Source organism: Aquarana catesbeiana, linkage group LG13 (assembly GCF_042186555.1).
Source record: "Aquarana catesbeiana isolate 2022-GZ linkage group LG13, ASM4218655v1, whole genome shotgun sequence".
Taxonomy (NCBI): domain Eukaryota; kingdom Metazoa; phylum Chordata; class Amphibia; order Anura; family Ranidae; genus Aquarana; species Aquarana catesbeiana.
Genome location: NC_133336.1, coordinates 120901959 through 120913047, shown reverse-complemented (window position 1 = coordinate 120913047; position 11089 = coordinate 120901959). Strand labels below are relative to the sequence as shown.

The following is an 11089-nucleotide window of genomic DNA, read 5'->3' as shown; positions in this document are numbered from 1 at the left end:
ATACAGGTACGTGATTATGCGCTTAAGGACCGCCCTGCCACAGTATATGTATGTGGGGATGTCATTAAGTGGTTAAAGCTGAACTCCAAACAGTTAAGAGCACAGACAAAATACTGTTTACCTGCCAAAGGATTTGTAATTCTGTTCAGCTAGTCTTGTGACCCAAGCACACTTGCCAAATGACACAGACAAGTCTTAGACCTGGTGCTGCCCTTCCTCCCCTAGTGTGAATGCTGCAATGCAGGGCATCATAGGATGCATGTAAACATTCTACTGAATACATAACTGGTCTAAATAGTATTATTATATTTGTCTGAATTTTACCTTTACCAAGTCACTAAGATCTGAAATCTATCTATCTGAAATATTTAGTTACTGAAAACAGGTTACATTTACACAAATACAAAAGTGACAATGTTCAGAAAATTTCTTGGGAACAACAAAATTATCCATATTTGTTTTTTAAAAAACAACTCAAATATGGCAAGTATTTAGGTCTGAATTACTAATGTGTGAAGCTAGATGGAGTGCAATGAAACCAAGGGAGTCTGTCTTCACGTTAAATATTCGATCAGAAAAAAAAAATATGAAAACATAGTGCCTGAATGTTTGACGTAAACATACGTATACTTTGTATTGCCCCTCTTCATACTTTAGCAAATCAGGCCCATGGAGTGAAAGCATATCAACATGCAAATCTTTGGCTGAAGATCCTTGAAGGCTGATTAGCAATATTAGCAACCTATATTTGCCCCAGCTGTAATTTTTTTTTTTGTTGTGGATGGTGTTAATGTGTGAAAGAAAAGATGCCAAAACTGCAAACAAATCCAAAATGTAAAGTTTATTATGAAAATGGTTCCTGCCGGATGAATCAAAAAATTAATTTACATAAAAGACAGCATGTATGATATGTAAGCAGGCCTAGAAAAGTATAAAAAAGAACCTTTTTTAAAAAGAAAAATGAAATTATGTACAGATTTTTTTTTGCTTTTTAATTTTTTTCTCTGGACCATATTAATCTGATGGTTAATGGAAAAATAATGTTTTTCTTATTTTATTATACAACAGATGAGGCACGTTGAGTTAAAACTGAGTTAGTCTGTAACACACAAGAAAAAGTATCCATACTGTTCATTTTTTTTATGTTTTAATATATATATCTCTCTTTTTAAATGTTTATGTTGATAACACTGCTGGGTTTACTGGTACAATTCTGTCTATTTCCTAACAACCCTCCCATTCATATTCTTAATAATTAATCAAAGTGGCACCAACCTTATAAAGTTTTCATATTAATTTACAGGAAATAGTTAAAAAACACAGACACGGTCGTCACAAATAAAAAAAAAAACTTTTTTGTCATTTTTGCAAACTGTCGAACAATTTATTTTGAAAGCAGCTGTTAAACTCGCTCAATTGAAATAACCAGAAATCTTCAATAGTTTATTATTATTAATAATATTATTTTTTAATTGTTTGACACAACACAAACACTTATTAAAAAAATATTAAAAAAAGGAAAGGAAGAAAAACGAACAGAAAACAAGATGGAAGACAAAGGGGTAAAACATAAAACCTTGACGTGAGTTTCAGTGTTTTGCAACCACCACAAATGTGCAGAGAGTTGTCTTTTTGACTTATTCCAGATGCGCAGTATTGAAAGCCAGCCTTCTGACAGAGAAGCAGGGCTAGCGTCACTGTCCTAACCCTTTCCCTGCAGGAAGACACAGAAGGCAATGGTAGAGGAGGCTTAAGGCTAGGTTTCCACTAGTGCGTCCCCAAAGTCGCGCGATTTTGCCGCGATTTTTTACCGCGATTTTACCGCGACTTTTTACCGCGATTTGAAGCAATGCCTGTATCTATAGACCTCAAGTCGCATCAAAGTGGGACCAAAGTAGTGCAGGGACTACTTTGAAGTCGCTGCGACTTGAAGTCGCACAGATATGAACGGTACTCATTGGAAATCATGGGAAACAATTTGTCATGCGACTTTTCAGTCCCAAGTCGCATGAAAAGTCGCACTAGTGGAAACAGAGCCTAAAGGTTGCAATTTATAATTAATCTCTTCCTACATTCCCTCACTGAAAAGATAGGAGGTAGAGCCAATGCGTAGGTCTGGCTTAATTTTCCGAACACAGCAATAGACAGCGAGGGATATTGGCTTGGGACATTGAAAGAGCACGTCCCCTTCTAACACATTCCCCAAATGTTACCGGATGATTGTAAGGCACCCCAATTAAACTAGGAGTCCACGTCATGCCTGTATTTCTGGAATGCAGAAAAAGTGGCTACCAGCTGGCATTGGCTGTAGTGGTAATTGATCTAATGGCTTTAAGAACTCTGCCAGGGCAGAGACATACCTGCATGGACTGTGAACAATGTACAAAAGTAGCCATAAAGGGCTGGACAGAATGTAGGAGCTATTTGTGTTTTGAAACTAGTGAGCCTCCTCTATTCACAGAGTAAATGAAAATGAAACTGGGCTTCTAACATGTCAGATTAACGAGTTTATATGTCCAGCTTATTGTGTGATGCTGTAGGGTCATCATTCTTCAAGCTGGGAAAGAAGAGGAAGCTAACCGTCCCTCCCTCGCACAAAGAAGGTATGCGGCCTTTTGAAAATGTTACATTGCTGGTTTATGTGGGAAAAAGACAGACTTGAGACAGAGGTAAAAATTACAGAACAGTCATTAAGACAGAGTACTGAAATCTCACAACAGTAAAAGCGATAGCAAAAATGAAAACAAAGAAAGAGCCAAGTTTACCCATAGGGTGTACCAACAGTGAAAGCAGCGTTGCCACTATACAAACATCCACGAACCCCCCAGGTACCACCGATTCACTGACACACAGGGAGTAAAGAACGTGACAGACCCAGACTACAGTTTTAAAAGCACAGAGAAAGACAACAGATATAAACACTCACATTAGCTTAGAATATACTGCATATTGTAACACACGTTGAAATTGGAATGAGACAGCTAAAAAGACACTTGGAAATGGTTCTTTTTTTTTTTTTTAAACTTTCTTAGATTTGTGTTTTTTCTTTTTTTTTTGTAACACACTAAGCAACACATTACAAAGTCTCACACCTGGCAATAGATGTTTCACGGATAAGCTGCCAAACAGACTGGAAGTAGGAAACAGAAACCCATTAGTCCATGAAACGTCACTTTTGGTTTCTTGTGACTCCGTTTTTTTTTCCCCTTCTGATTTCTGGTGGCCAAAACAAAACCAATATCTGCACTTTGTTTTTTTAATGTTTTTTTTTTCCTGGTGATTCCCCCTTACCCCTTCAAAATTTTGGGGGAGACTTTCTGAGTATTATAAAAGAAAAGTTGTATTTGCTAGACGTTGCCATAATTTGACGCTAGGCTTTCAACCTATCAAAGTGCATTAGACGGAGAGTAGAAATGTTAGAGGGCATTATGAAGAAATAATAAAGAGGTTAAGATGGTTTTTATGGGGTTTTTTTAACCCTCCATTTACTGTAAACTATAACAGGTAGACACAGTGCTGGTGAGGACACGCAACATGTAACAGCAAAAACATGATGGGTCAGTAAAGTGTTTTGTGCAATAAAAAGAGTCCACAAAGTAACCCACTGTATACACATCATACTGCCACAATCGTTGTTTTGCTTGGAAAAATTACCTGGCTTATGAAGTTTAAAATTAGCCGCAATGGCTTTTGCCCTTACAGGGCCAATCACATCAGCGGTCTACAACCCCATATTCTAAGCCTCTCTTGATAGCAAAAATAGCTATGATGTGTTTGAATTTAAAGAAATTCCCTGCTCTATGTCCCCTATCTGACAAAGTGTTAATAGCATATCTGATGTAGGAAAGGATTTATTCCCCTAGAGCTAGATTTGACTCAAGAGATCAAGACTATGAAAGTTAAATCAGCAAATATAGAAATGAAAATGTGCACATTTATCCCATCCTCTGCTACTTTCTTCTTTCTTACCATTTAGTTATTACATCCAGTGATACCATGTACTCTGAATGTGCTCATCCCTCAGTTCCTGCATTCTCCCCTCAAGTACAGCTTACAGTCTCCCAACCCCTTGGTCTGATCTTTTTAGCTCCTTCTCTGATTAGTGTCTTCACAGCCTGCCCCTTTGTTAGTCATTCGACGTAATTTTCTCAGAACTGCATTATTAATTTCACAAAGCTCTTCCAAAGGCTGCTGCTCAAAAGTTAACCGAAGCCCAGATGCTCCTACCAGGTGCTCCACCAGCCCTTCTGCAAAAACCCACCAGCTATTCCTCCTTTATGGTCCTGACTACAGTTGTAAAGCAAATGCGCTCTCCCTAGAGATCAATTCCGCTTCCATTCTATTGCAGGATAAGCATACCAGAACTAAAAAACAAACACATCCCTGCTGCCTTCCTACTTCTTCATGATCTAGAAACATGGAGGGATGCCTGTGGTAGTGTCAGGGTCTTAAGCAGGCCATAGACGAGTCAAAAATCAAACAAAAATTCCTGTTGATCGTCAGGTCTTTCATATTTTTGCATCAATATTGTGCCAGCTGCGACACATGATTTTTGTGCTGCAATCGAAAGTGCCTGATCCAACATGCTGGATTTTTTTTTTTAGAGAAACGAAACAAACGATGGCACAATCACATGCGCCGTTTTCATTTTTAGATTGACATAATGTTCGGTTTTCAACTCTTCTATGGCGGCCTTAACTGTTCAGAGATTACCATACAAGGAACTGTATGGGAAAATATATTTTCAGTTGTGGCAAGGAACCATGTTCTGGGAAATGCACTATGGTGTTGAGGTAAGCAGTGCAGGCTCATTGGATTGCAGACACAGAAAATAGCAGCATCTACTTTGGGGACAACTGCCACATATGCTTTTATTTACTTACAGAGCTCTGCAGACCCAGCACAGCTGAAAATATCAAATGATGCCAATAGTCCTGCTGATGAATCTGCATTTTGCTGACAGTCCATGCAGAAGGGATTTTATGCATGAATGTAAAAAACCCTCTGTGTGCAGCAGCCCCCCCCCAATACTTACCTGAGCACCCTCTCGATACAGCGATGTCCATGAGAGCCTTGCCTCTCTGGGGACTTGCACCCCTGACTGGCTTTTGGCAGCAGTGGGAGCCATTGACTCCCGCTGATGTAAATCACAGACAGTGAGCCAATCAGGAGACGGAGGGGGCAGGGCTGAGCCACAGCTCCATGTGTGAATGGACACACAGAACCATGGGTTGGGAGCATGCCTGCTTGGGTGCCCCCAGATTAAGCTGCTTGCTGTGGGGGTACCCGACAGGAGGGAGGGGCCAGAAGCACCGGAGTGGGACCCAAGAAGAGGAGGATCTGGGCTGCTCTATGCAAACCACCGCATAGAGCAGGTAAGTATAACATGTTTGTTATTTAAAAGAAAACAAGACTTTAATATTACTTTAAAAGGTAAATGGATGTACATGCATTTAACAACTGCCAGTCAACCTTCTAAGCACTGCAAAGTGCTCCAACAACTTGTAAGGTTGGCTTCTCATCTCATCAGGTTTATGATAAGTGCCAAGGAGAGGTGGTGGGAGATACAGACACTGCTGGTGTGGAGGTGATGAGAGGTGCAGACACTGCCAGCACCACTTGTTGGGAAAAAAATAGCATTTGCCATAAATTATTTGACCCCTCCATCGACCTACCCCAATACAGGAGACAGCAGATTGTTAAGTCTTTTTTATCACAGGGCAATGGGTTGCTTGGACAGAAGACACAGGTGATGAATTTACTTTATAGATAACCTGATATAATCTGGTCAGTGCTGTGCAATCTAGGTCTAGAGCAATCTGTGTTGACATTTGTGTAAATTCTAGTAGACAAAAATACAATCTATTAGGCCCATAAAGGAGGAAAAGAGGTGCAAACCCTGTCTATAAACCTGGCAATGTTTATATAGCAAAGAGTGCACTACTGCTGTTAATTATTGCACACTTGAATGTTGCACTGTCTATACATGTATCACATATGTAATTATATTTATGTAGAAAGCAGCATTAGTACACTCTGAAATAAAAACTGTGCCTGGACAGGAATGAATAAAGCAGGTTCTTCAGTCTTAGGAGCTGGTGAAGAGCCCTTCTTGCCTCCAAATCCAAAGACTTTGCATGGGCTTTTATAGCAGCAGTTAGGCCCCTGTTACCAGAACACTCTACTATTTAGCCCTCTTCCTATAGCATGCAGAGAATTGCTTTGGCAAGAAGGAAACTACTGAAGAAAGAACCATTCAATTCTACCTGTGCTCATTAGGTAAGTATACCCTTTTCTTATGGAGCTCTTGCTCAAGCACCTAAAGCCAGATTATCTTTAAAGCAGCAACTTTTCTAAACTACTGTAGATCCTGTGAACTAAGGGAAATTCACATGATACTAAGATATTACAAACAGCTAACTTCAGGGATCTGCCTGAAGCCACCTTTGATGAAAGTCTTCTTTATGAATCAGGTGTGTTGAACTTTCTTTCCTGCAAGTGACAAGTGTAAGAAACATCTTTAAACATACACATACATGAACCTTGAAAGGACAAGGCATCTTGGTACATCAATACGTAGCTGTCTTGATAACTGTTTCAACCATTTTTTAACAATGTTGTGGGCTTATGAAAGGCTGACAACACTTTCAGGATCCAGTAGTACAAGTTGAGTTAACTCTTTTCTGCCAGAGCAGCATGCAGTGCATTGATTTCTCTGGCAATTTAAGAGTTAACAGATCTAAGTTCTAGCAGCAGAGAGGGAGAGGCCTCAAAAGAATGAAAAAAATAAGTACTACACAAAATGCCATGTCTCATTATTTTGGCAGTGACTGGGTGAGGAGTAAAAATAAGACCATATAAAGTTCAGGGGTCAAAAATGGGGGAATCTAGGTGTGAGTCAAAGTGCTGGAATACTTTAGGTTGTAAAGGATCAGAACGCAGCCGTTGCCCCCAACTCTAAGTGACGGCACAACGGGCACAGTGCGAGCGGTCCCCAGGAGAGGCATCTGCCAACTAAGCCAAAGCCGCAAAAAGAGGCCGATGGAGAAAAGGTTTTGTGCAGCCCTGCTATAAGTATGAGGTGTGGAAGACGGGGCTACTGGTCCCAGAATGCTTTGGGAAAAAGGTATTCATAAGTACAACTCATGAGGAAAACCCAATTTTGCGGCCTTGGGTTAGGAAGCAGCGGAGGAGACATTGGGTGGCCAGGCTTATCTGCCCCTAGGACCAATACATAGCCACCTACATTCTGCATCATTTATTAATGTCTTTCCCTGCTCCTGCAGTCTGTTCATTTTTCTCCTCCTCATTCTCTCTACTTTTCATACACTTCTCTCCTTCGTTTTTCAGTCCTCTTTACGTTCTAGAGTCTGTGCTGCATGGATGCCATTGCTGTACACTGGAAATGGGAGAGAGGAGAATATCCCCTCAGCTGTAGTGAAGACACTGGCAGCAGGCACCTGGGTAAGACCAGCACCTGACACAGCTCCTCCAAATGGGCCAGACATGTTAAGTCGGTGGACATGATGGTACAGCATCTCCATTGGGGTCTTGGGGTCCAAACCAAAACTTGGGCCATTTACATCAACAAAGTTCACAGGATGAGCATTGGGCAGCAGGTTGCCTTGCATGGCCAGAGTCACCTCAGCTGGGGCATAGCGAATGGTGCCTGTAGTATATACCCTCTGTCCACTGCTTCCTGTGGCTGCAAGGGTTCCTGCCACGCGATGCACAAGAGGAAGAACCACGTTGCCTGCCTGAAGCCTCTGTAGTGCTTCCAGCTCACCTGCGTACAGAAGGGAGTTTGATGGGCCACCAGTTTGGGGAGGTTTTTCTCGAGGAGAGGCAGACAGTGGAGGTGAAAGAGGGTCAGAGTTGACAGGGCCTAAGCCCCCTGAGGATCCAGAGTATTGCGCTTTGCTGCGTCCAGCTCCCTCAGCCCCACCTGGGGGTGTGAGAACAGAGTCTGGTATGGAAACATGGAGGGCTGGAGGGGCAGCAGCTGTGGAAGATGGGGAAGGGGAGAAATGTTCGCCCCCTGTAGGAGGCTTGGTCATACTATAAGGGGATTCATTTCGTGAGATCTCTCGATTAGGTGGGAAGTTCCAAATACTGCTGTCATTATCAAAGTTAATAGGCTCTGACATTTCCGTCTTGATCTTTAGCACAGATGAAGAACAGCTTCCAGTTGGTGGAGGGGTGGAAGGAAGCAATCTTGGGGGATCCCCCAATGTGGTTTCTAGCCCACCAGGACTGGATCCTCCAGAGAGACGTCTCCTACGGCCTCCACATGGTCCCAAACCCTTTCTCCTTCTCCTTTTCCTTCGCTGATGTCTGCTTAGAACACCAGTAACACGCACACCCGTGTCTTCCTCATCATCCTCCTCTTCTTCCCCACTCTCAGAGTCTTTGGCGCTATCAGAGCTCAAAGATTCAGGTCCACGCATGTCCGTTTCACTCTCTGTGTAACGTTCTACTTTAATGTGCATAGGGCCCAATGCTCCTAGAGCGCCAATAGCCCCTATTGCACCCAACCCTCCTTGCTCCATCTCCTCTTCGGTTTTCCTCACTTCACAGTCTTCGCTTTCTTCACTTTCCTCACTGCAAGCATCACTTGAGCTGTTGGCCTCATCATCACAGTTCATGTCTGGGTCAGAGTGGGGTCCCGGTTGCTTGTGATCAGGCTCTGGGTCTTCACTCTGCTCAGAAAGGTTCCCTTTTCCATCTGACTTCGGATTATCATTATCCTCTGTAAGGATTAACAACATAGATTATTATTATGTTACATTTTTCAGTCTGTACAAAATTAACTTGAATCTGTTACTTTTAGTACCAGTGTGATTTCACAAAGAACAAACAGTATATTTGTTAAAAAGTCAGTCAACCTTTACAACTACATTGGTGTGACTTGTCATGAGATTTGACAGTTCCAAATCGCATGACAAGTCACACTCTATTGTTGACAATGGAACTGTTCAAATCAATGCGACTCCGACTTTGCAGTTCTGCACCAATTTGAAAAAAAGGTCCCTGCATTATTTTTTGCGATTTCAGGTGCAAGTTGCATAGACATCTGTGAATGAAGTGGCACAGATGTCAGCCAAGTAGCACCTGAAATTGCGCTGACCTGCTCCTTTGAAATCGTGCTACTTCAAGTGAAGTAGCACGATTTCAAAGTATCATTAATGTGAACCAGGACTTAGGTAATTTTTGCACATGGCCCTTGCCTTTCATTACATAATCTAATTTACAGAGTAACTTTAAAAAAAAAAAAATTATATATATATATATATATATATATATATATATATCTATATACACAGTATCTCACAAAAATGAGTACACCCCTCACATTTTTGTAAATATTTTATTATACCTTTTTATGTGACAACACTGAAGAAATGCTACTCTGCTACAATGTAAATTAGTGAGTGTACAGCTTGTATAACAGTGTACATTTGCTGTCCCCTCAAAATAACTCAACACACAGCCATTCATGTCTAAACCACCGGCAACAAAAGTGAGTACACCCCTAAGTGAAAATGTCCAAATTGGGCCCAGTTAGCCATTTTCCCTCCCCGGTGTCATGTGACTCATTAGTGTTACAAGGTCTCAGGTGTGAACGGGGAGCAGGTGTGTTAATTTTGGTGTTATCGCTCTCACTCTCTCATACTGGTCACTGGGAGTCAACATGACACCTCATGGCAAAGAACTCTACATAAAGATGGCCTAGGCTATAAGAAGATTGCCAAGACCCTGAAAATGAGCTGCAGCATGGTGGCCAAGACCATACAGCGGTTTAAGAGGACAGGTTCCACTCAGAACAGGCCTCGCCATGGTCGACCAAAGAAGTTAAGTGCACGTGCTCAGCGTCATATCCAGAGGTTGTCTTTGGGAAATAGACATATGAGTGCTGTCAGCATTGCTGCAGAGGTTGAAGGGGTGGGGGCAGCCTGTCAGTGTTCAGACCATATGCCGCACACTGCATCAAATTGGTAGGCATGGCTGTCCTCCCAGAAGGAAGCCTCTTCTAAAGATGATGCACAAAAAAGTCCGCAAACAATTTGCTGAAGACAAGCAGACTAAAGACATGGAATACTGGAACCATGTCTTGTGGTCTGATGAAACCAAGATAAACTTATTTGGTTTAGATGGTGTCAAGCGTGTGTGGCGGCAACCAGGAGAGGAGTACAAAGACAAGTGTGTCTTGCCTACAGTCAAGCATGGTGGTGGAAGTGTCATAGTCTGGGGCTGCATGAGTGCTGGCAGCACTGGGAACTACAGTTCATTGAGGGAACCATGAATGCCAACATGTACTGTGACATACTGAAGCATATTGAAGGGTATATTCCAACATGATAACGACCCCAACCGCAACTCAAAGACGACCACTGCCTTGCTAAAGAAGCTGAGGGTAAAGGTGGTGGACTGGCCAAGCATGTCTCCAGACTTAAACCCTATTGAGCATCTGTGGGGCATCCTCAAACAGAAGGTGGAGGAGCAGTGGAAGAGGACTCTAGTGACAACCTGTGAAGCTCTGGTGAACTCCATGCCCAAGAGGGTTAAGGCAGTGCTGGAAAATAATGGTGGCCACACAAAATATTCTCATTTTCACTTAGGGGTGTACTAGTGGTTTGTTGCCAGCGATTTAGACATTAATGGTTGTGTGTTGAGTTATTTTGAGGGGACAGCAAATTTACACTGTTATACAAGCTGTACTCTCACTAATTTACATTGTAGCAAAGTGTCATTTCTTCAGTGTTGTCACATGAAAAGATATAATAAAATATTTTAAAAAATACAAAAAATGTATCTTTTGTGAGATACTGTAATTGTTGTACAATCCTTATTGTAATTTAGTGTCAGTAAAAATACTTTTCTTGTTTACTATGCTGCCAACTATGATTATCTAAAGTCTTTTTCAGACAGGTGGTCAGGGGGAGGTGGTGAAAACTGGCAGTTGAGCAGTGGTTTTAAGTTCCCCTCACTTCCCATTTATGCACTTGAACTGTAGAAAAACAGCTGGACGGGGCTGTTCACATTACACAGCTGCAATGCTTTACTTTTCAGGAATAGAATTTTTAACTCA

The 11089-nt window shown here is 41.8% G+C and overlaps 1 protein-coding gene across 10 annotated transcripts in view; it reads right to left on the bottom strand.

Annotated features, from left to right (window-relative positions):
• Positions 1 to 1332: 1332 nt before the first annotated feature.
• The window catches only part of NPAS3 (neuronal PAS domain protein 3), a 678331-nt gene continuing 668574 nt past the window's right edge, over positions 1333 to 11089 (bottom strand). For all 10 annotated transcript variants that reach the window (XM_073610105.1, XM_073610104.1, XM_073610107.1 and 7 more), the window contains one exon: positions 1333 to 8749. In XM_073610105.1, the coding sequence (XP_073466206.1) occupies positions 7347 to 8749 (1403 nt within the window). In that variant the 3' untranslated portion in view covers positions 1333 to 7346. The remainder of the gene's footprint in view (positions 8750 to 11089) is intronic.